This window comes from Nicotiana tabacum, chromosome 14, assembly GCF_000715075.1.
Source record: "Nicotiana tabacum cultivar K326 chromosome 14, ASM71507v2, whole genome shotgun sequence".
Lineage (NCBI taxonomy): Eukaryota > Viridiplantae > Streptophyta > Magnoliopsida > Solanales > Solanaceae > Nicotiana > Nicotiana tabacum.
This window is the reverse complement of record NC_134093.1, coordinates 8,466,511-8,492,709: the sequence shown is the minus strand read 5'-3', so window position 1 is coordinate 8,492,709 and position 26,199 is coordinate 8,466,511. Positions and strand designations below refer to the sequence as shown.

Genomic DNA, 26,199 nt, shown 5'->3' with positions numbered 1-26,199 from the left:
CTCGGCTCAATAGAGGAGGCAATAATATCAGAAAAGAACAAAAGAATAGATCCGTAACAACAAAAGAAACCAGAAAATAATATCAATATCGTAAGAGACAACAAATAAGTGGAAGGGCAATAACACAATACAATGCAAAACAAAAATATGGTGTGAACACAACATAAGCTGCTAGCAGTCCTAGACAATTTTATCAGACTATCCGGTACAAAGAGGAAAAACGCTCGACTACCCCTAGCCTACAACCCTAATGCTCGACCTCCACTTCCAATTTCAAGAAATACATTTAAAAATATTGGAGCGTGTAGAACGCTCAACGCTACTAAAGTTGCTCTATTGGTGAGCTATTACCGTAGAATTCTCAATTTTATTATACAGATATGTAACAACATTTAGTGGCAGATTTTTAAAAAAAGTCACAACTTTATCGTTGAGCTATTGTTCTGTATAATGTAAAATTCTGAATCTTGCTTCACGGTCTCTTTGAGAGAGTCGTTTCATCCCATGTGATTAAATGCGAAGTAAATATATATAATAGACTAAAAAAATACCTTCATTAAATATTTAAACTACTAATAAAGGCTTTTATCTTGGTTGCTTTCTTTTTATGATTATCAGACCTATAAATTCACATTTGCCTCAATTTACATCTCCAAAAAATTAAAACAAAAACTTTCCATAATTCAGCAACCTGAAATATTCTAGTGATTTTGGAAAAAAAATAGTATATTATAGTGTAGTAAAAAAAATAAAAATGAAACATCTCCTTTTGGCGCGACTTCATTTGCCTACATATAAAGAAGCGCACTCCTTAAACCCTCTTTTAAACCCATCCGTTGCGTTCCTCCCCTTACTCACACTCTCTTATAATGAATGAACAGCCACGGCGAAACGGAGGCGGAGGCGGAGGCGGAGGCGGAGTTGGCGGCTCGCGCGGCCCACCGTTACAGCCACAGCAGCTAAATGCTGAGAGTGAAAATGTGCACCAAAACCCCAATATTCCAATTCAAAACCCTAATCTTGTGAATTTTCCACTACAACAAAACCCTAATCCTAGCAACTTCCAATTTCAGTGTCCGCCACCTCCGCAGACTTCCTCAAGTGGTAATAATGCCGAGGGTGTTGAAAATGTGCAACAAAACCCTGAGTTTCAATTTCAGCAGCAACCTCCCTCAAAGTGAAAAAAAAAAGAAATCTTTAGTTTCTGAATTTATTGATAGAGTTAATAATGCTGTAATTAAGGCACGTAAAGACCTAATAGAGGCTGGTGAAAATGTGTCCTCTTGGAAAGTTTCAGAAGCAGCTTTGGTTTTACTTAAATCCGACTCTTGGGATTGTTTGGGTTTCACAACTCTTAGAGCTCGCTCTCTCAATAGCCTCATGGTTACTGAGGCGAAGGTACAACAACTTTGTACTGTTTTCGTAGCTTTGACTCATATCCTGTATATCTGATGTGACTTTATACCTTTACAAACAATTCAACTTAAAATTACCCTTTTAACCTTAATGAGATGATTTATAACCACACAAATATGTATATATTGTTTTAGATCACAAGTTTCAGAATTTCATTATATGACAATGTTTCCTTTTTAGTTAGATCCAAAAAGATGACAACTTTCTAAATTTGGAAATAATTTAACTGAAACTTTTCATTTTACCCTTAATTTGAAGTTTTTATAACCACACAAATGTTAAGACCATTTTACCTTAATTTGAAACTTTTATAACCATACAAATGTTAAGACCACACGTGTCAAGTATGATAGCCACATAAGTGTTATGCTATGTTTATGACCACAAGTATGAAAATGCTTCTTTTCTTTTTAAAACTCTGTGCTTATTCCTATGTTCCTGTTTACGAGGCACCATTCTTTTTTAGCCCGTCAAAAGATAGAAGCTTTCTAGATTTGGAAATAATTTAACTTAAATTTTTCATTTTATGCTTTATGAGAAGCTTTTATAGCCACACACACTATGAGATGATTAATACCACAAGTTTCAAAAGTATATAGACACACAAATATTTTGGCATATTTATGACCACAACTATCAAAGATTCTTTTTCTTTCTTTTAAAATGTGTTCTTATTCAAACTTTATCACATAAATTTAAACTGATAGAGTGTAATAAATAGATCTGAACCTAGTACATTGAATGTGTTGTGGTAGAATCCTAAACTCGAATCCGTAAAGTTCAAATCCATGATCCGCCTCTACTATTAGTATAGTTTAACTTGGTGACGCTAGTGTTGTCGTAGGCGTGCTTAAACCGCGCTTAAGCCCTGAAGCGAGGGGCAAAACATGTTGAGACCCGCTTAGTGGGCACTCCAATGTTGTCATCGAAACTCTTAAGGCATACTTTTCCTTGCCAATGATTGTAATCCTAAAGAAGCAACACTAAACAATTGATATTTCATTGTATCGTAATTTTTTTCCCAGTTTCTTTGTCCATATATTTGTTATTCATGCTTATAATTATTAGTTTTGGGCTACACATGCATATTTGTATTTTTTATCCATTTCATTAAAGCCCACGCTTTATTGCACCCTTTTCCCCTTGAAAACACTAGCATGTTACTGTTCCTCGTCTTTTATGTAAACAAAATACACTCTCAAAAACAGGTGAAAAAAATTATATATTATGTCTTAAAAGGCCAAGCACGCTAGTACTAGCTAGCATGTTTTTTTTATTATGATAAAATTAATGCAAAAATGAGTATGCAATGTGCTTATTGGTTTTGAAATCAGTAGGCAGTTTTTACACAGATGATTTCCTGTGCTTTTGCTCAACTTGGTCATTTACATCTGTGGTGTATAATCTTGATTCTTTAGTAGTCACTATTTTATTTTGGGTACTTTATATTTTGATTTATTCTTTTTAATAGGTGTTGTACTTTTTTGTATGCTTCTTGTGTACAGGTATCTTTTACCCAATCTTTTATGAAATTTAATTACTACTTTCAAATTGATTTATTCCCTTTAATTCTTTTTATTTTTTGTTTTGGAGGCTAGCCTCAACTCATTGCGTGTTGTGTACATTGGGCTCCATCTCAACTTTTAGATGCACCTGTTTTGGATTTTTACATTTCTTGATGTGCCATTTGACGCAATGCTCTATATCCAACCCCCTTACTTCAAATGGGGGTACATTTTTTTCAAGCTGAAGGGAAGAGGTCAATGGATCCCTCTTCCCAAAACACTGTGAAATTGGAGTTAAGCTTCGGTGTCGATCAACCTTAAGTACCAGTTTTGTATTTTGTTGGAGAACGTTTTGTGAATATTTATAGGTTGAAGAATTTTTTTTTTCAGGCAAAGATATTTTATGGACTACTAAATTTTCATTTCCCCATCTCTGTTTCTTAGATTAATGCTTTCATCCACTGCTTTGTTGGTGCTCAAGGAATTATCACATTGTATGATTTGGAAGTAGCAATATGCAAGAATGAGCGGGTTGAGCATTTTGAAGAGTTGGAATTGGGTCCGCTGGTGAAACACCCGCTTATTATCCATTATTTTTCTATCAATGCTGATGTGTCAGAAGTTTTCAGAATAACGATCGAGGAGATAACATCCTTCCTTTCTAAGTTCATGGATGCTAATAAAAGTAAAAAAGTAGAAATAGATGAATTTTTGAATTTCATCGCCGAGAAGAAATCTGCTGGAAGCAAAGAGAAGCTTTGTGTGCGGATTCAGAGCTTTGGGTATGTGGCATATTTTACTCGTACAAGATTTTGTTTACTGCTCAACTAAATATTGTAGGAGAGATTCATTATTGAAACCTATTATTGTTGTAAAATTTTTGGTAGCCAATGTGAAGATAAGTTTATACTTTGGCACATAGAGGGTGCCTGCCTTTGCAAAAAGTTCACAAGACAAAATTTAGAGCTGAATTGTGGTACAGTGTATGCTACTTGCGTGGTGGGATTATGTCACTGCTTAAATTAGTGTCCATGCCTGTAACTTGGTAGGGTTGATCTTACCAAGTGGACCATCTTGTTTTGGCTAATGTTACTCATAGTTATCAACGTAATACATTACTCTGGCACTGCTTCTCTTCTAGGGAATCGTGTGCTGCTCCTTTTGTTGCTCTTAGTGGGCAACATGACAGGGATACCACTACTCTTTATGGGTAGTATGTATTGTATCCTACAATACCATTACTTTCTGAGGGCAACACTTACCATCATAGCAGCTCAAACTTCCTCCCCAGGCCTTTCTCAAATAATCTCTCGTATAACTCTTATTCTTTATCAACATAGCTTTGGTAAGGACGTGTGAGTGTGTGTGTTTATATGAATTTTGCTAACTTGCTACATGAGTATAGTAGGGCACCCTCCCCATTTTGTTTGAGAAGGTAATATATTTGTATATTAAAATATAGACTGCATAAAAATTGTGAAGTCACCCAAGATTTCAGAGGAATAACAGGAAGACAAACTCCTAATCCTTTGTCTTCGCTTAAGGATTCTAATACATCAAAAATAGATTCATGATCTTCTAATTACTTTCCTTTAAACCATAAGTAAAAGAGAGCCAAGCACTTCATTTTCATCTTCTGAATGTGGCTGGCTTTATTTTCAAAACATCTTTGATTTCTTTCTTCCCAAACTGTCCACCAAAGCAGGGACAATCTTCCATCTCTCTTTATGAGCAGACAAGTTACCCTCTCTATTCCAACATGCTAGAACTTCTGGTATTCTTCTTGGCATAGCCCACTTAATAACCCTTAAGTTGAAGACTATTCTCCATAGTTGAACAGTCCACTTACAGTGTAAAAAGAGATGTTTATTGTCTCTGCCTCCTCTCCACGTAAGTAGCATCTAAAACATTAAAAATAGCCTCTCTTGCTTAGATTGTCCCGTGTCAAAACTGCTTCCGTTGCTAATAGCCATGTGAAGCAAGCTATGTTATAAGGAATTTTAACTATCCAAATCAACTTCCATGGCCAGCATTCAACCTGATTATTGGATCAGTTAAATTCCTTATATGCTGATTTGGCAGAGAACTTTCCTAGCTTATTTCCTTGGCTAATTTATAATTTGTTTATAAGACTAGCATTATTTGGTGTTGAATTCTTCAACGCGTTATCAATTTATCAGTTCCACTTTAGCTTTGGTTTCACCACGGAGGATAGAGAGAAGAAAAAGCAGAGGAAGAGAAGAATGCTGGGTTGGTTTGTTTAGCAAAACGACAAAAAATCCCCTCATCAATCTTGTTTAATGTGCTGGCAAGGGTATTTTAGAAAATTAAAATACAATGGTAACTTACTACATTCATGTAGTTGGTTAGCAAAATCCTGTATACATACATATTTTAATATGACATAACTGAAACACTTTGTTCCTAAGGAACCATATAAATAGGTATATCATAATCTTAGAAGTATAACTTCATCAAAAGCTTGATGAAATCTCAGAAGCTTTTTATCGGCAGTAATATAGGCATATTTACTATGAACTTGTCTTGCTATACAAATTCTAATTCAGAAAGCATTCAAAGCTCGTAAAAGCATGATGGTTGTGAAAAATGAGGTTATGAGTAAAACATCACTTTCTCGATTCCAAGCATTATCTGAATTGTCTCTAATTGAATCAGCCACCTCTTTAATTCTTCTTAATATAGGAAGATAGTATCATAACAAGGGTGCACCTAAAGGTGTGGCCGTAATGGTCAATGAATGAGAACCCTGAAGTCTCAGGGTCAAATCCAAGCGGAGGCAAAAACACTAGGTGATTTTTTCCAATTTGTCTAAGCCTTGATGGACAGAGTGCCTGATACCTATGCTGGCGGGAGGTAGCAGGTACCCGATGGAATTAGTTGAGGTGCATGCAAGCTGGACTGGAAACCGCCATTATTAAAAAATGTATGACAATTAAGGTGAATTAATCTCTTAGAAACATGATTTGGCTTCACCCTTAACTAAGGGTAATGAGATCAGCGAAATGCTAACTTTCAACTATGTGTTTGGGAGTTGAAGAAATTATCATTTCTTGTATCGTCATTTATTTGTTTTATGGTTATATTTCATTGTTTGCTTCCTCTCTTTGCATGTTCTCCAAGGTCTTAATTTCTGCTACCTTCTTGGGGTACTTTTTAGATCAATAGCACATCTTATTGCTCTAATTGTAAAATAAAGATTATGATGTCCTTGTGACAGAGATAGATAAATAAATAAGAAGAGAATAGTTATTATCTGAGAGAGAATTTTTCATTTTCTGAAAGAGGTGTAGTTAACCTTCATAAATGCCCAATAGACTGCAATCGAATATCTTAAATATTAGCTGGGGTAACATGGACCACCATGACAATTTGGCATGCAGTTATAATGTTTCTTTTGTTTTATGTTAGATATTCTATGAAAGGTTTTGTTCTCTGTATTTTTAATTTAGCATTCACCTTTCTACGCCTGAGTGTGTGTGCAGAATTTTAAGTTGGGTATTGAGTTTCCTTCTTCTTTTATTCCTTAATTTTTCTAAACCATGGCGAACTTTACCTTCCAGTTAATTATTGAACTTGCTGAAGTTTAGATGTGATTTCCTATTTTGTTAGTATATTAGTTGAGAATTGACATGACTAGACTGTCAAGGAGCTTCCTCATTCAGGACCTTTATTCCCATCTTTTGAAGAAGTAGGTACTTTTGTCACCTATTAGTGTCACATCATTGAGTCCTTCGGTGTTGAATTCTTGAGGATTGGTAAAATCTAGTTAATCTTGGTAAGTGAAGAGTGACTTTATGCCATTTCTTGTCTGCGACAAAACCTTTAAGATATAGTCTAGCTCATGTTAACACATGTTTCTCATGCTTCTTCTACAGCTGCTGCTGACTGATTTTGGGACATGTAATAGTTGATATGGCTGTGGCATTTATGTTCTGTTTTCAGCAAAATCTGATCATTCATATTCCTCATCCATGTTTCTTCCTTGTGCGTTTCAAGCTTCAGGATGCATATTAAATTTCTCAGGCAAGCAAGGCAGTTCAAAACTAGCTCCATTAACAAATATAGTATGAAAAAAGAATCCAGCAAATATACCTGGAATCGCTCTCTCCTATCTTTGCACAGAAGAAGCAGTTGGATGAGCATTTCAATGCCATGTCTGAACGTATCAAATCATTTACCTCAGCTGAGGAAATTTTTTGTGGTAAGCACACAAGGTTTATATCAATTTCAGAATATGAGAGCAGTGATGATGATCAGGATGAAAGTGCTGCACGAAGCCCAGCTGGAAACACCAAAAGTTTGGACAGACCAACCACCTGTCCTAACCTATCAGCATCTGAAGAAATGATGCGGCTGGGATTGAAAGCTGAAGTTGATCTTGGCTTACCTACTGCTAGTGGCAGTGCTGGATACAGTAAGGATATTCGGCAATCCAAGAGTAAAAGGAAACATGATGATGCTCAGAGTTCCATGGCTTTACCCAAAAAAGCACCCAAAATAGATGTGGATCGGGCAGAGCTTTTTACTCGCAGGAATAAAAAGGGATTAAAACTTTCTCAGAGGTGGAATGAAGAATCCGACGGTACAAATGATTTTTCAAATGGTGATGATTCAATTAAGATTTTCGTTAACACATGGAGAGAGGCATGTCGGACAAACGGTGTAGATGAGGTACATTTATGCAGTTGCTTCTTATCTAGCAGAGAATGAACTTATCATACATCACTTTGAACTGATGCTGTCTCCAAATAACTGGTCTACCCTTTATATTGGGTTGCTGTTTTTGTCTACTTTTGCAAAAAGAAAAACTATTCCAGATTCAAGACTTACACATATGTACTACCAAAAAGGTGTTAGGGTATCCACTTTATACCTAAAAGAAGTTCAAGTCTTCGAGAAAGTAACTTTCTCTACACATTTGGACCTACTTCCATTTAAGCTCTAACAACTTAAACTCTTTTGTGAAAGATAAAGTTCCTGCTGATCCAGCACTCTCTTAGTGCTTTAGGGCTGTTTATAGAGCAAAAAACAAATATACCCTTTTGTAAATTTGTAGGGAATCTTTGTCCTCTAGCACTGATTCTGCGTCATTTGTAAAATCTACTTTACACCAAAAAGTAAACAAAACTTGATTTTCTGAATGGAGTTGGCTTTATCTTCAAAACGCCTGGAATTACTTTTCCTTCACACAGTCCACCAAATGCAAGCAGGGATATGTTCTACAATTTTTCCTACCCAGTGCAAATCAGATACAGTTATTGACATTGCCCAACAAAGTCCCACCATGTTTAAAAACAGCTGCCATAGCATACTAGAATAGATGGTTGTTGCTTTCTGGCTTCTCTTCGCATGTTTTTGGTATTTCGCCAAGCTTCAGATGTTGACAACCATTGTAAACACATGCTGATCTTCAGTCATTTTTTCTTTCCATTTCAGGTTTTCCAGAGGATGCTTCAGTTCTATAAGGCAAGGAAGAAAACTAAAATGACAAGATTGTTTTCATCATATCCATTTTGTGGGTTGCTTCAAGTTGCTGTAAGTTAACTGATCCTTTTGATAAGTAATTAATTAGCCATAAGACAGCTGAGGGAATTCTGCTTCATGCTCACGGAGAATATGGATTTCTTCTATTTTAAGTAAACCTATCTCAAATCCAGGAATTCTCTTTTGTGATAGGCGTTTGTTTAGGCGCCTCTCTTTTAGCTGCTTGAAATCATCAATTAAGTATTGTGAAGGAGAAAAATTTATATTATTGATTATCTAAATTGTTGTACAACGCCCTATTTATATACAGTGATTACATAATAGGTATCTACTTTCCGATGTGGGACACTATACATGACTAGCTACTTAACACTCCCCCTCAAGCCGGTGCATGTAAATCATATGTACCGAGCTTGTTACAGACGGTGTTTTGAAAAGCGAGCGCTTCGTCGCTTTAAGCGAGAAGTGAGGCGAAGCGAGAAGCCGTCGCTTTTTCCTAACTGAGGCGACCCGACCATCAGAAGCGAGAAGCGCTCGCTTCTGTTCAGAGGGGTCATTTTAAAAAAAAAAAGTTTGGGTCTTTGTTTTTATTATACAAAACAGACCAAAAGTGAAAAGACCATTCTTTTTCCTTCCCAACGTTAGCAGCAACATCCAACTAGAGTTTCAACCTCCAGGCAATTTTTCTTATTTTCAATTTTTCTCCTCCAGCGCACAGCTAGGGCAGGCGCTGGTTTTTTTTCCCCTTTTATTCTTCTTATTTATTAATTTTAATATGTATTTTAGTTTATAAAATTAATTATTATATATATATATATATATATATATATATATATGTTATATTTTAGTTTATTTGATTTTTTTAATGTGTATTTCAGTTTATAAAATTAATTATTATATATATGTTATATTTTCAGTTTATTTGATTAATTTTATATGTATTTCAGTTTATAAAATTAATTATTATTATACATGTGTGTTATATATATATATATATATATATATATATATTATTAATTTTTTTCCTTTTTATTTGAAATGTTACTGATTTCAGTTTTATATATGTGTGTTATATTTTCAGTTTATTTCATTATGTTTGTCTCTTTGCAAGGTTTACTTTACGTTTTTTAAGAATTGCGCTTCACTTCAATGAATCGTGCGCTTCGCTTTTGAAGCGAGGTGAGCCCCTGTCGCTTTTTTGCGCTTCTCGCTCTCAAAAACATTGGTTACAGATGTAACTAATACGAGAACCAGTAAGAGACTTGGTGAAACTATCTGCTAGCTGATCATTCGACTTCACAAACTTTGTAACAATATCTCCCGAGAGTATCTTTTCTCCGACAAAGTGACAATCGATTTCAATGTGTTTAGTCCTCTCATGGAACACATGATTTGACGCAATATGAAGAGCATCTTGATTATCACACACCAGTTCAATTTTGCTGATTTCTCCGAACTTCAAACTCCTTGAGCAACTGCTTGACCCAAACTAGCTTACACGTTGCCATAGCCATGGCCTGATATTCTGCTTCGACGCTAGATCGAGCAACTACATTCTGTTTATTGCTCTTCGAAAAGACCAAATTACCTCCTACTAGAATACAATATCCGGATGTAGAACGTCTATCAGAAGGTGATCCTGCCCAATCAGCATTTGTGTACCCAACAATCTGCTCGTGGCCTCGATTCTCGAATAGTAATCCTTTGCCTGGAGCTGACTTTATATATCGAAGAATACGAACAACTGCATCCCAGTGACTATCACAGGGAGAATCCATAAACTGACTTACAACACTCACCGAAAAAGAAATGTCAGGTCTAGTCACTGTAAGGTAATTCAATTTGCCAACCAACCTCCTATATCTCGTACGATCTCTAAGAGGCTCCCCTGTCCTGGTAGAAGCTTAGCATTCAGATCCATAAGAGTGTCAACAGGTCTGCAGCTCATCATTCCAGTCTCCTCAAGAATGTCTAAGGCATACTTCGGCTGTGAAATAACAATACCTGATCTAGACTGAGCGACCTCAATACCTAGAAAATACTTCAATCTGCCATCCTTAGTATAGAAGTGCTGAAAAAGATGCTGCTTCAGATTAGTAATACTATCTTGATCATTGCCAGTAATAACAATATCATCAACATAAACCACTAGATAAATACGCAGATTAGGAACAAAATGCCGATAAAACACAGAGTGATCAGCTTCACTACGAGTCATGCTGAACTCCTGAATAACTGTGCTGAACTTACCAAACCAAGCTCGAGGGGACTGTTTCAAACCATATAGTGACCTGCGAAATCGGCATACAAGACCACTAGACTTCTTCCTCAAGATCACCGTGGAGAAAAACATTCTTAATGTCTAACCGATAAATAGGCCAATGACGTACAACTACTATGGACAAAAAGAGATGAACAAATGCTGCTTTAGCCACGGGTGAGAAAGTGTCACTATAATCAAGCTCAAAAATCTGAGTGTATTCTTTTGCAACAAGACGAGCCTTAAGCCGATCAACCTGGCCATCCGGGTCGTCTTTGTCTGCATAAACCCAACGACAACCAACAATAGGCTTACCTGAAGGAAGAAGAACAAGCTCCCAAGTGCCACTCATATGTAAAGCAGACATCTTGTCAATCATAGCCTGTCGCCATCCTAGATGAGATAGTGCCTCACCTGTAGACTTGGGGATAAAAATAATGGACAAATATGATATAAAAGCATAATGAGGTGATGACAGACAATGATAACTTAAACCGACATATTGGGGATTAGGATTAAGTGTGGATCGTACACCTTTGCGGTGTGCAATTGGTTGACTGAGATTCCGCTACTTTGTTAGTTTCATTGATGATTATTCCAGGTGTACTTGGATATTTTTGATAAAAAATCGATCTGAGCTGTTTCCTATTTTCCAGACCTTCCACACTGAAATTCAAAATCAATTTGGGGTTTCTATTTGCACATTTCGTAGTGATAATGCCCGAGAGTATGTCTTCCCCATTTCAGCAGTTTATGAAATCTCATGAGATTATTCATCAAACATCTTGTCCGTACACATCTCAACAAAATGGGGTAGCTGAAAGAAAGAATAGACATCTTATTGAAACTGTTCGTACCCTACTCATACAATCTCATGCTCCGTTGCGTTTTTAGGGCGATACAGTTCTCACATCTTGCTATCTTATTAATCGTATGCCATCTTCAGCTATCCAGAACCAAATTCCATTCTCTGTCATATTTCCCCACTTATCTTTGTTCTCTTTTCCACCCCGTATCTTTGGAAGCACTTGTTTTGTCCATAACCTTACTCCAGGAACAGATAAGTTAGCTCCTCGTGCTCTTAAGTGCGTATTTCTGGGTTACTCGAGAACACAAAAGGGGGATCGATGCTACTCTCCTGACCTCCAGCGGCACCTTATGTCTGCTGATGTTACCTTCTTTGAAATCCAATCATACTTCATAGGTTCAGGTCATCACTTAGATATTTCTAAGGTACTACCAGTTTCATCTTTTGGAGATTCAGTCACTCCAACTCCACGACCTACAGCTCCAGTTGTAGTTTCACCACCTATAGCTCCAGTTGTAGCTCCACCACCTATAGCTCCAGTTCCTCTACCTACAGCTCCAGTTGTAGCTCCACTACCTATAACTCCAGTTACTCCACATAATCCAGTTCCACCTTCTACAGCTCCACCACTCTTGACTTATCATCTTCGTCCACAGCCAGCATCAGGCCCAGTTGATTCACGTCCTGCATCAGATTCTGCACCTGCTGCGGACTTGTCTCCTCTTAGTCGACCAATTGCACTTCGCAAAGGTGTACGATCCATACTTAGTCCTAATCCCCACTATGTCGGTTTAAATTATCATCGTCTGTCGTCACCTCATTATGCTTTTACATCTTCTTTGTCCACTGTTTCTATCCCTATGTCTACAAGTGAGGCACTATCTCATCCAGGATGGCGACATGCTATGATTGACGAGATGCCTGCTTTACATGCGAATGGCACTTGGGAGCTTGTTCCTCTTCCTGCAGGTATGTCTACTGTTGGTTGTCGTTGGGTTTATACAGTCAAAGTCGGCCCGGATTGCCATGTTGATCGGCTTAAGGTTCGTCTTGTTGCAAAAGGATATACTCAGATTTTTGGGCTTGATTATAGTGATACTTTGTCTCCCGTGGCTAAAGTAGCATCTGTTCGTCTCTTTTTGTCCAAGGCTACTGTACGTCATTGGCCTCTTTATCAGTTAGACATTAAGAATGCTTTTCTCCACGGTGATCTTGAGGAAGAAGTTTATATGGAGCAACCACCTGGTTTTGTTGCTCAGGGTGAGTTTAATGGTTGTGTGTGCAGATTGCGCATGTCACTATATGGTTTGAAACAGTCCCCTCGAGCTTGGTTTGGTAAGTTCAGCACAATTATTCAGGAGTTCGGCATGACTCGTAGTGAGGCTGATCACTCGGTGTTTTATCGGCATTCTGCTCCTAATCTGTGTATTTATCTAGTGATTTATGTTGATGATATTGTTATTACTGGCAATGATCAGGATGGTATTACTAATCTGAAGCAGCATCTCTTTCATCACTTCCAGACTAAGGATCTGGATAGATTGATGTATTTTTTACATATTGAGGTCGCTCAGGTATTGTTATTTCACAGCGGAAGTATGCCTTAGACATTCTTGAGGAGACTGGAATGATGAGTTACAGACCTATTGACTCTCCTATGGATCCGAATGCTAATCTTCTGCCTGGACAAGGGGCGCCTCTTAGAGACCCTGCGAGATATTGGAGGTTGGTTGGCAAATTGAATTACCTCACAGTGACTAGACCTGACATTTTTTTCCCGGTGAGTGTTGTAAGTCAGTTTATGGATTCTCCCTGTGATAGTCACTTGGATGCAGTTGTTCTCATTCTTCGGTATATAAAGTCAGCTCCAGGCAAAGGATTACTATTTGAGGATCAAGGCCACAAACAGATTGTTGGGTACACAGATACTGATTGTGCAGGATCACCTTTTGATAGACGTTCTACGTTTGAATATTGTGTTCTAGTAGGAGGTAATTTGGTCTCGTGGAAGAGCAAGAAACAGAATGTAGTTGCTCGATCTATAGGCCGAATATTGGGCCATGGCTATGGCAACGTGTGAGTTAGTTTGGGTCAAGCAGTTGCTCAAGGAGTTAAAGTTCGGAGAAATCAACAAGATGGAATTGGTGTGTGATAACCAAGCTGCTCTTCATATTGCGTCAAATCTGGTGTTCCATGAGAGGACTAAACACATTGAGCTCGACTGTCACTTTGTCAGAGAAAAAATACTTTCAGGAGATATTGTTACAAAGTTTGTAAAGTCGAATGATCAACTAGCATATATTTTCACTAAGTCTCTTACTGGTTCTCGTATTAGTTACATGTGTAACAAGCTCGATACATATGATGTGTATGCACCGTCTTGAGAGGGAGTGTTAGTTATGTGTAGTCCCACATTGGAATGGAGTAATATGTACTTTGTAGACTATAGCTATAAATAGGACCTCTTGTATTATATTGAGTATCTAATATCAATAACATATTTTTTCCTGTGCCTTCTTACACTCTTAAAGCCCCAACGGACCTTAGAGCTTTTTTGTACTTTTCGCCTTTGATAATTTTCCTTCATTTTGTGCCTAATGTCATTGTACTTCTTTGATTTTATTACCATATCTTTTGCTTATTTGATTGTAATATGACTTTGCAGGTCAAATCTATTAAATGTGGAATGTGGAATAGTTTGTATGATAAGCTCCAAACGTTTCACCAATGTATTGAGGTTGAATCACCTGAAAGGGATGCTACCAATCATTCCGAAAAGCTCTTGGTGTGCGAAAGTGGTGAGTCGTACACAACTGAGATTTTTATTTTCTGCAAGGTGTTACAATATTTTTATGAATTCTCTCTTCGGGTTCTCATATGTAACTCACATATGCCTTCAGCCAGTACTTGAAGATAGAAAATTGAATGTTGATCAGAGAAAAAAATGAGGGAGAGATGATAGCAAATGCTCTCAGGCACTTTCTCTGAGACATTTCTCTTTCATGAATCCTAGGATTGTACCACCACCCTCCAAGAGACAAGTCTATCGCGACCAAAACCCAGTTATAATCTCCGGCGTACGACCACTCACGCGCGGCCCAGTTCCGGCGACTTCTCATCCACGCGCCGGCGCGCGAGGCTTATCCCGGCCAAATCTCACTTTTTCTTCTTTAGACAGCCTCATCGCGAGGCTGTTGCGAGCCTACCCATTCAAGAATCTCCAAATTCTGGCGACTTTCACTATCTTCTGGCGACAGGTGAGGCTTTTTTCGACGAGACCTCACTACTTCTTCAATCAGCCTCTTCGCGAGGCTTTTCCGAGCCTACCCATCCCAGTTCCTCCTAAATCAGAAGATTTTTTCTATTTTCCGACTAAAATCGTCAAATTCCGGCGTCATTCTATGATTTTTCAGGCATCGTGCAGCACCGAAGCTATAGATAGTATTTTGGGATAGCCGAATTTAGATATGGTGGATTCTTGAGAGAGAAGCTCCTACTTCTCCCTAGAATCTAGAAAGCGGGAAAACATGTCATTCACCAAGGCTGCCTTTTGGCCAGCCCTAGAACTTGGGGGAAGATGCCATCGAAAGCTCGACGTAGGGCAGGAGGCGCACTTCTCGTTGTTGAGGAGGACACTCTCAGGCGCAAGGGTTTCTTGGACTCTTGTCTGATTGGGTCTTTCTCCAAATGGATTGGTTCTGTTAGGAACTGGGTAGCAGAGGTATGGAACGTCAAGGACGGGCTGAAAATATCGCAACCGGGGGCACGCAATATCTCTTTCGATTTGTCGACGAGTCTCAAGCTTCAGAAATTCTTGTCAGAGAAAACAAGTGGTTCGATGGGAACTTCTTAAAGCTAGACAGATGGGTGGAGCACGATGGGTGTCTCGACCCTCGTTTCCACGGCGAAACATTGGTGGTCAACATGGTGGGTCTCCCGGTGCATCTTTGGTGTCTTGACCTTTTCAAGAAGATTGGGGAAATCTGTGGGGTTTTTATTGATGTCACTTGCAGCCTACACGATCTCTCGCGAGTGAGGATTGTGGTGAGGAAAGGGGGCAGAATCCCTTTCTCCACTGTGGTGGAAGATGGCTACTTGAGTTATAGGGTTTGGTTGAGCCCTGAATTTCGCCCTATCTTTATGCTTGTGGTAGTAGCGGAAGAAAAGGGAAGGTCAAATAGAAAGGAGGGGAGGACTCACCGGATCAGTGGACTAAGCCGGAATCAGACGTTAGATCGAGAAGAGACGGGGGGTTCGAATTTGGGAGAAGAAGACAAAATTTTATCATGAGGAAAAGACGTGAATGCCCCTGGGTTAGTGATGCGGGCTGGAAAGGCAGAATGGGCCGGTCCTCTTTTAATTATCATATGTCCGGTCAAGTTTTTAGCAAGTATAGGCCTGGGCCTCCACACATGGGCCCAACAACTTTTCCCAATTCTATTAGAATTGATCCTAAGGGGCCCAGATTATTTCAAGTTGCGTCTAATAAGGCTCCTAAGCATATGGAGATAGTCCTTGGAACCAGTGGTTGTTGTCAGAGTTCCCTGGCTTGTTTGTTAGTGCAGAGACGTCATTTTGTGATTTGCCGTGTTTTAAGGATAATTCAGCAAAGGGTGTTACAGTTTATATGAGTTTTGTTACCCTTGTAGGGGAGGTTCATGGTTTCTTTTCTAATCTTCCTCGGATGATTCTTTCTAGATTACGCACGTCAAACTGCTTAATAATAGAAGGTATGGATAATGAGTGGGTTCCTCCATGCAAAGTTTTGAGAAATTGGAGCCAAGAGGCCCGTAACCTTTTTCCTGTTGGCTTGCTTCACTAGCATCTTGGTGTTGGTTTCTTGCGTAAAGATATAGTTCTACCAGATTTATTAGTCAGGGCTCTAGGAATTGAGGAATATGGACTCAAATTTCTCCTTCAAGTTGTAACTTCTTTATGCTCCTCGGACGGTGGTCTAAACTCAATGGGTTTGGAATGGTTATGTATGTGGTTAAACGCATTTTTTACGATGTCATCAAACGGAAAAAACTTCGCAGATTTTGGGAGTGAATCATATCTCGTGAAGGAACTCAAGAAAATTCCCTTTATTCCCCATTCAGATGGTAAATATGGATCACCGGATGAAGGTACAATTTGGTTGCATTTTGATTCAATGGGCACTACAACTAATGATGAGTATGCGCCAGACACTTTCTCAATATTGTATTCTACTCTTAGAACTGTGAGTCCTGCATTTCTTTCTGCAGCTGCTGCTCTTGGCACGTCATGCTCTGAATCATCAATAGTAGATAATGTTACTAGGTTGCTGTATATAGTTGGTGTCCGATGTTTATCGGCACATCAAATAGTAAAGATGCATATTCTACCATTTCTCTGCAGAGATCAAAATGGACAAGGACATAGAGAGACAATAACAGAGTATCTTGCCTTCTTGCTGTTCCACTTACAATCCAGTTGCCCTGACTGTCAATCAGAAAAAGACCAAATTATCAGCAAAGTGCGCGAAAATGCTTTCATATTGACAAATCATGGTTGGAAACGTCCTGTTGAGTTTCCTATCCATTTCAGCAAAGAATTTGAAAATCCCATTGATATGAGTAAATTAATCCATGCATTGGATCTTGAGTGGCATGAGATTGAGGATGTGTACTTAAAGCATCCAATCAACAAATTGTTTTCTGGAGGTGTGTTAAAGTGGAGAAAGTTTTTCCAGGAAATTAGAATCACTGATTATGTACGAGTTCTTCATGTTGAGAAAAGTATTTCTGGTGTATGCTCTGCTCCCACGAATGCAACATGGGATAAAGATTTGATTTCCAAAGGATCAGTTGCAAAAGATTGGGTATCTGAAGAGTGTGCCGATTTGCTGTCACGCTTATCTTCAACGCATGACAAGGAAAAATGCAAGTATGTCTTGGAGGTGCTTGATAATTTGTGGGATGGTTATTTTTGTGATAAGGTTATTGGCTCCTATTTCAGTTCCACTGGAGAAAGGAAGTTATTTTGACTCTTCATTCACCAGAATCCTCCGTGATGTTCACTGGCTAGCATCAAGCATGGATGATGAGCTCCACTGTCCAAGGGAGTTATTCCATGATTGTGAGGCTGTGCGCTCAATTTTTGGCGACAATGCTCCTTATTCCATTCCAAAGGTCTGTCTGATCTTAATGAAGTTTTATGTAGTGATTATTAATCAGAACATTTTCTTGGTTTTTGTAGGTGTAAAGCCCTACCCTCTCCCCTAACAGGGAAAGACCCAAAAAGAGAAACAAAAAAATGCGTGTTTTAGTGGATGTTAGAACTGGTCTGAACCAGTGTTTTGTGTAGCGTGCGGCGACAAATAGCGACGAGGGCCTGCTTCACTGAGGCGAGAGGCGCACAGCGAAGCGCTCGCCTTTTTGATGTGAAGCGACAATTTATACAAAAAAAATAAAATATTATATATATAACTAAAAACTCAATAACAATAATATATTAATAAATATATCAATTCAAAAATTAAAAACTCAATAGATAGTCATAGTAGATTCATATCACAATATGCAATTAATTCTACTCTATAACTGAAAAAGGAGGAAATTTCAGGTTTGAAGTTTTGAAGTTCTCCGCCTCTTCCCAACAGTGAAAGAATTGAAAAAACAGAGCAAAAACAATAGCAAAAACAGGGTGCAGTACTGCTGCTCAATCAAAAATAGAGCCAAAAAAAAAAAAAAAAAAAAGAGAAGATCAGAAGAAGAAGAAGAAAAACGAAAAAAAAACCAGAGCAGCAGACTCTCTGTTCTGCACTGTTGCTCGACAAAAAAAAGAGCCAAAAAAATAGAAAGAAGAAGAGAAGAAGGAAAAGGAAGAAAGAAAGAAAGGAGAAAGAAGAAAGAAGAAAGAAGAAGAAGAAGAAACCTGGGCTGGGTCGACTTGGATGAAGAAGAGGATGGCAGAAACTTGAAACTTTCAGGTTGAAATCGTCTTGGGTGGACTTGGCTGCTCTGTTGTTTGAAGGTTGAAGAAGAAAGAAACGTGAAATTGCTGCAAGCCCTAATTTTTTAAGTCGCTGGTCTTTTCTTTTAATGTCTGCGCCTTTTTCTTTCTTTTTTTTCAAAAAGCGACGCCACAGCTCGCCTCTCGCTACACAGGCAGAGGCGCTCGCCTTTTACAATCGCAACGCAACAGAGCCAAAATAGCGCAGGTTGTTCGCATCGCCTCGCCTCACGCTATTTATAACACTGGTCTGAACCATGGGTCTTGGGTGTTACTTGAAGTAGTTGCTTAACCTGGTAGTTTCATGTCAATAAACATTTGTATGAGGAGCTTCAACCTATTAACATGGCTTGTCCATGATTATTTGTGCAAGAATCTAGTGATCACAGTGTAGCCTGTATTAAAAATATGATGTGGCTGCTTTTTTCACACCTCATTCTGGTACTGCAAACTAACTCTTCTTATTTATGCAGTATTTTTACTGTGGTAGGAAACTGACTAAGTGGTCAGCTCAAATCCGATCTGGTTTATCTATTTATTTATATTTTTAGTTAGTTCTACAGAGGAGTTTTCACTATTTCAGCCTTCTTTTATGGTTTTAATTTTCCCAAGAACTGTATATGTTAGAAGCAAGTGCGAGTGGATTTGACTTTCAGGAGAAGCTACTTAACTTTCAGTCTTGCTCTTGTTGGGCTGACATGTGCTTGTTGAAAATTCCCTTTATTCTTTGTGGCTTCATATTCTTCTTTCAATTAGCATTTGTAACCTTAGTTTATTATTTTTGTTTATTTTCCATGAATTTGTGGTGGTAGCTTCTTTTTATTTTTTCTCTTCCTGCTATGTAACAACAACAAACAACAACAACTACACCTCAACCCCAAACAAGTTGGGGTTGGTGAGATGAATCCTCATTCCTTTCATTAAGCTCAACTTATATCATCATCATTACCAAAATTAAATAAAAGTGCAAGTAAAAAAAGATAAGCGTGTGTGTGTGTGTATATATATATATATAGTAATAATAATAGAAGTTCTGTACCAAGTCTAAACCCCCTAAGTAGGGGTGCTCATAAAAACCCGAAAAACCGAACCAAACCGAAAACCGAGCCAAACCGACCAAAAAACTGATATATTTTAGGTTTGGTTTGGTTTGGTTTTGAATTTTAAAAACCGATCAAATTTGATTTGGTTTTGGTTTTAATAACCGAACCAAACCGACTATAGAGTAGCTATTTAAATTTATTATTACACATATATATGTATATTTTTATATAAAGTTTCTAAAATTTTAGGGTACATATTAGGCGTTTGTATTTTTAGTCTAGTCCTTTGCTATTATAATAATTTAATTCTTTGCCTTTACATTCTAGTTTGATTGGTAGTTTTCTTTTGCTATGTAAAACAATTTATTTCATGTTAAAAATAATCGATTTTTAATTGAGTACTTAAAGTATTCATCACTATTTGATTCAATTATCATCAATATATCTTGGTAAATGATAGATTTCTCAAAGAGCAATTGGTTTGATAGTGTTACGTTGAAAATGTAGTCGCCGGAATATAAGTTTTGGTAGTGTATGTCTCATATTTAAGAAAAAATCGATAAATAACCGAAAAAACCGACAAAAACCGAATCGATAAAAAATCGACTTTATTGGTTTGGTTTGGTTCTAATATTTTAAGAACCAACTTAATTGGTTTGGTTTCTTTTTAGGGAAAAACCGATCCAAACCGAACCATGAACACCCCTATCCCCAAGTAGTAGATATCACCTATATGGATTTTTCTCTTCCATTGTACCTATCTTAAGCTAAGTCTGCATTGATTCCAAGGACTTGTAGATGCTATAGGGAAGTACCAGAACTTATTTTTAATTAGCTCATTTTAACTTGAAATTAGCTCATTTTAACTTAAGCTAAGTCTGCATTGATTCCAAGGACTTGTAGATGCTATAGGGAAGTACCAGAACTTATTTTTAATTAGCTCATTTTACCTTGAAATTTATTGGAGTTCCTTTAATTAGCTCATTTTAACTTGAAATTTAATGCTTCTGTTGTGAAACAGGTGAGAAGCGAAAAGTTGTTGACAGCTCTTGGTTTGAAAACACAAGTTACAGTTGATGACACTTTAACAATTCTTAATGTTTGGAGAGCTAAAGCATCTTTGAGTGCTAGGTAACTGATCTTTCTTCTGCAAAACGTGTGTAAACAGTTAGATGCTTAAATTTTTCATTTGTCTGAAGAAAATTATGTTTATGGTTCCGCATTTCATTTCCTGCGGATAGTCTTAGGAATTAGTTAAGGGTCAAGGAGTCCATGTTGCATCAATTGGTCTCATATAGTTACATACTGTAGTTGGTTATATTGTATAATATCTTTTGTTTAGGACATCAACAACTTGTCCAGGTCATTAGATTGTTGCTTTGCTAGAGTCATGTTTGTGCCTTTCCCCATTATTGACTGGTTATAATAATCTTAACTAGTTCTACGAGTTCCTTGAAATGGACCATGGATTCTTTTAGATATAAACTGAAACAAAAGATCCCATATCATTAATTGTCAGGTATTGTTTAGCCTTTAACATGTCCCCTTCTAACATCTTTAGGGGTCGTTTGGTTTGAATACGGCTTATGCCGGGATAAGTTATGCCGGGATTAGTTATCCTGGTATTGTTTTTTATCCACTGTTTGGTATGTTGTATTAAAAATGACAATTGCATAATTTCTAAGAAGAAGGTATAAGTTATCCCGGCACTAATTATCCCACCCTCTACAAGGTATAAGTTATCCCGGTACTAATTTTAATCCCGGGATAACTTATACCAGGTTTGCTAACCAAACAAAGTATTAAGGTGGTATTAAATTTGTATACCAGCAATATACCTTCTTATACCTCATACCAAACGACCCCTTAGTGTCCTGAATGCTAGATAAAAAGAAGAAACTGGTATAGGTGTCGGGTTTCATTCATTCTGAGCTCTATCTCATCATTATTCTGAAGTTTCATGCCCATCCATTGCTACCTTTTTTCAGTTTATCACAAATGTCAAAGTTCTATGCTTTCATCTGGAGTAGGATGAATACTTCAGAGAGAAAAGTTGTTGAAGAATTATGTAATGGACCTTTTGTGTTTGTCCCTTGTAAGTTGGTTGCTTCACTTGAAGATGTTATACCTGGTGTTTTTTTGTCATCTAAAGAAGTCTTTTGGCGTGATTCAACTGGTTCGGTGGACCAAGTGAAGATGGTCTGCCCGGAATTTGACCCACATTCAGTTCAGCACCCTTTCACCAAAATGTTATGTAGCATGTATCCCGCCCTTCATGACTTTTTTGTGAAAGAATGTGGAGTGGATGAGCTCCCTCATTTTCGTCGATACCTTCAAATATTGCTGCAGTTGTCAGCTGCTGCTTTACCTTCACAAGCAGCTAAGAGTGTAAGCTATCTTTATGCTAAAATACATCCATTGTAATAGTTGATGAATGATTTTGATGCTAATGAAACAATGTTTTGATGAATATCTTAGCTTAAAGAATTTAATACTTGTTTTTCAGGTATTCCATATATTTCTCAAGTGGGTTAATGAGCTAAATTCAGGGTCTTTGAGATCTGAAGATATTGGTTTCTTGAGGGAAGGTCTTTTGACCAAGGATTATCTGGTGCTTCCAACTGCAGAAGATAAATGGGTATCTCTGGACCCATCCTTTGGGCTCATCTGTTGGTGTGATGATGATAAGTTGAGAAAGGAATTTAAGTATTTTGACAATATTACGTTTCTCTACTTTGGGCAACTCAATGATGAGGAAAAGGAGATTCTTCGAACAAAAGTTTCAGTGTTCATGCACAAATTAAATATTCCTTCTCTATCAGAGGTAAGCTAAGTTACACCGCCATCCCTTTGCGTTTCTGTCCCCATGTATACAGGAGAAAGAGTTGCTGTTTTTGAAAGAGACAGATCTAAGATGCCCACTAGGCTCTCCTATATCTACATCATGTTATCTAGTTCCTAAATTAGTTTTGCTTAAATTTATCCATCGTGTACTAGATTACTTCTGAATCACACCACTTATCAAAAAAAAAATGTCTGAATCACACCAATTTCAGTAAGACCATCTCCTTTGGAAAGAAAAAGAAAAAAGTATGACAAATCTGTAAGTTCTCAAACTCAATTATTTTAATTTATCACCCATGTGCTAAGTAGCTGCTGAAACTGTTTGACCAGAAAGTGTAAATCTTCGGTTAAACTAATTAAGTTTATGGGGTGAAGGATTAAACCTAGTTAACAATAATATCCCTGGATTTTATAACTAGTTAACACCGATAACGCAGGATAATGTTGGTGAGGGATTAAATGCAGTGTGCATTTAATATTTCAAGATGAGTAATGACGGAAGAATATCAAGCAATAAACAACAATAAATGGCATTAACGTAAATAAAGGGAATGATTCACCCAATATTGAATGAGGTGGATGATTCCTCTTTCTGACAGTGATGAATGATAGACAAATTTTAGAATATCGGAACTATTCTCGGATCTGATGGAAAAGTATGGAATAATGGATGGTAGAATCTTATCAGAAAGGTAGTGTTTGTATCTTTTCTAGAGAGTCTTCTTCTCAAAAAGTGCTCTTATTAGAAAATATTACCTGCCTTTTCCCCTTATCTCTCTTTCTATTTATATGGGTGGGACATATCCTCAGTCAACCCTAAAAGTACCAGTACATAGAATATTTAATGGAATATTCCCTTAAATATCCTATTACAAAAACTAGCTGTTAGTACCGTACTTGCTACTAGTCGACCTCGGCCGCATCACTTTCCATAATACCATTCCGTGCTAAATCCCATTAAGGCAGATTTTGACCCATACAGAAACCACACCATTTTTCAGTAAATCCATCCCGAATATATATATATATATATATATATATATATATATATATATATATATATATATATATATATATAATGCATGTTGGACTAATGTCAAATATTTTGGGATGTCCCAAAATAGAAAGACCATCACATTAAAACAGAGGAGTAACAACAAGGACAAGTTAGTTGGGAGAGAGTGAATAAGAAGTGTAAACCACACACGAACACTTTTTCCTTTCTTTTCAAGCTAAGTGTCGCAGAGTATTCTCTAGTCAAACAAAGATCATCAAAATAAACAACATGCTAGTCTTTGCTTAAATGGAATCTGAATTATCTTTTCTCCACGTGTATACTAGTTGCTCTTTCGATATTGATGTTTACTTCCTTTGTCCCACATTTTCTATACTATAGCTATACTATTTTGGATTATTCCAGTTGATGTCCACTTTCATACAATTCTATGCTTTCTTAGTATCCTACAAAAAAAAAGGTATCATTTGTCCCACTTATTCATCAAAGAAAGTTAACTTTTCGAAAAGTTAAAGTTTTCTCCAATTTTTTGACCATTACTTGCTTAATTACGATAAAACTTCACTCTTGCCTTAATACCTGTGCCTAGTCATATTAAGACACTTAAATTGGGGCAGACTTAGAGTAACACGACTTTCAGGTCAATTTGAAATATTTAGTATTTGTTCTTTTGCAGGTTGTAACTCGTGAAGCAATATATGATGGTTCAACAGACTCTAGCTTTGTAGCTTCAGTGGTCAACTGGGCCCTTCCATATGCTCAACGCTATATTTATAGTGTTCATCCAGACAAGTATTTGCAGCTCAGCCAGTCCAGATTTCGCAACTTGAAATACCTACAGATTGTTGTTGTAGAAAAGTTGTTCTTCAGGAATGTTATAAAAAGCTCTCAAATAGCATCGAAGAAACGGTTTGAATGCAGTTGTCTGCTAGAGGTATTCTAATCATGACAGCATATATGGGTTCTTATATCCATATTGTGTTACATACATGAGATGTTTTTGGAAAATCTGTGTGTTATTTGATACTTTATTGAACTCTTATGAAAAAGGATTATCTAATGGTCAGATTGGAATAAATATGTAAGACCGCTCCTATGTAAGCCAAGACTGTAGCACTTCTACACAGTGATGTACAAATCTTGAGTTATGTCTCCTTTGTGTTTTTTGCTTTTCTTCCCTTTCAATTTCCGGATCTTTTTAGGCTGAATATTTCATAAACTTACAACACATGCTTGTTAGATATGGGTTTTCCCTTTCCCAGTTGTTCATGGAGATCTAACATTATTAAGAATGTGCAGATCTTTATTAGTTGAAATCTTATTCCTCATAAAAACAAAAGTATGTATAGGTAATTTGTTTTTTTACTCTGACAGGGAAACATCTTGTATGCCACTCAAGAATCAGATTCTCACTCAATATTCATGGAGATTTCTCGTCTGTTTTCTTCTGGAACTCCCGACTTGCACTTGGCAAACTTTCTTCATATGATCACAACTATGGCAGAATCAGGTTCCAATGAGGAGCAAACTGAGTTTTTCATTTTGAATAGCCAGAAAATGCCTAAGCTTCCTGCAGGAGAATCTGTTTGGTCACTCGGAAATGTTCCGTTGTCAACAGATAGTGAGACAGGGATGATGAGCTCTTCTAGAACAATTGATGAGAAAAACCCTGTGAAAATCAAGAAGAGACCAGGAATCATCTCAAACTGGCCACCTACAGACTGGAAAACCGCTCCTGGTTTTCGACGCTCTAGTGTGTGTGTTGCGAAGTCAGAGGCAGCACGTGGCATACAATCGAAAGAGGAGACAGTGGAAGAAATTGTAATCATAACATGTGAGCTGCCTCCAACTGAGATGACTTGTGTGGAGAATGTGGACAACGGTCCAGCAGCAGATGCAGTTGTAGTAGGATGTAATGTGCTCGTACCTGGTACTATGAAGGAGGCATTCGATTCTTCTCATCCCATGACTGAACCACAAGACGTGAATTATAGTTCATCTGATGTGACAGAAAGAGATCAGCTGTATGTAGGCACAACTGATGCTCAATGGGAAACTGGCAGGCTTGGAGAATTTTTTGCTTTCAAGTACTTCTCGGAGAAACTCGGTGAGCCTCTTGTGAAATGGGTCAATGAAACCAACGAAACGGGGCTTCCCTATGACCTTGTTGTGGGAGATGACGAATACATAGAAGTAAAGGCAACTAGATTGATGGGAAAGGATTGGTTCCATATTAGCTCGAGGGAATGGCAGTTTGCAGTTAAGAAAGGTGAATCTTTTAGCGTTGCCCATGTTGTATTATTGCCCAATAATTCAGCAGCAGTGACGGTATACAAAAACCCATTCAGACTTTGTCAGCTTGGTAAACTTCAGTTAGCTCTCACAATATCCAAGTCATGATACTTTTTAAGATGTACATTAGAATGATACACTAATTTCTGTTACTTCATACAATCATACAAGAACTCAATCAACTGGACTAAAGTTTTAGCAGATGATAGAGAATAAGAAATTGTCCAGGCTGCATCATTCAGCCGCCGGCTGAGCTGCACATCATTTTCAAAGTGCTTTATTTAAGAATTTACGGTAAATATTGACCTAACATTGTTGGGGAAGCTTGAGCTGGATTGCAGTTTCACCTTGGGGAGCCAGTAATTTCAGCTAAGTGCTTCACTTTATACTGTAAGTCTCATTTTAGAAATGACAACAATATATGTATATGGAGATGTTCCTTGTATTTGTTTTCTTAAATACTATATCATTGTTGATTCAAGTAAAATTTGTATACTAGAAGGTTGATAGCAAATACAAATTGAGTTTATTGTGAA

At 37.5% G+C, this 26,199-nt stretch overlaps 1 protein-coding gene across 1 annotated transcript; it reads left to right on the top strand.

Moving 5' to 3' along the window:
- The first annotated feature begins 825 nt into the window (after window positions 1–825).
- Window positions 826–26,199, top strand: LOC107801668 (protein NO VEIN-like). The gene is given in 14 exon segments (XM_075229949.1): window positions 826–1,398; window positions 3,366–3,703; window positions 6,945–7,027; window positions 7,030–7,613; window positions 8,379–8,477; window positions 14,160–14,330; window positions 15,200–15,746; window positions 15,994–17,495; window positions 17,497–17,646; window positions 20,534–20,643; window positions 21,501–21,900; window positions 22,019–22,336; window positions 24,048–24,305; window positions 24,746–26,199. Coding segments are annotated over 14 exon segments (5,874 nt in total). The 5' UTR covers window positions 826–1,110; the 3' UTR covers window positions 25,772–26,199.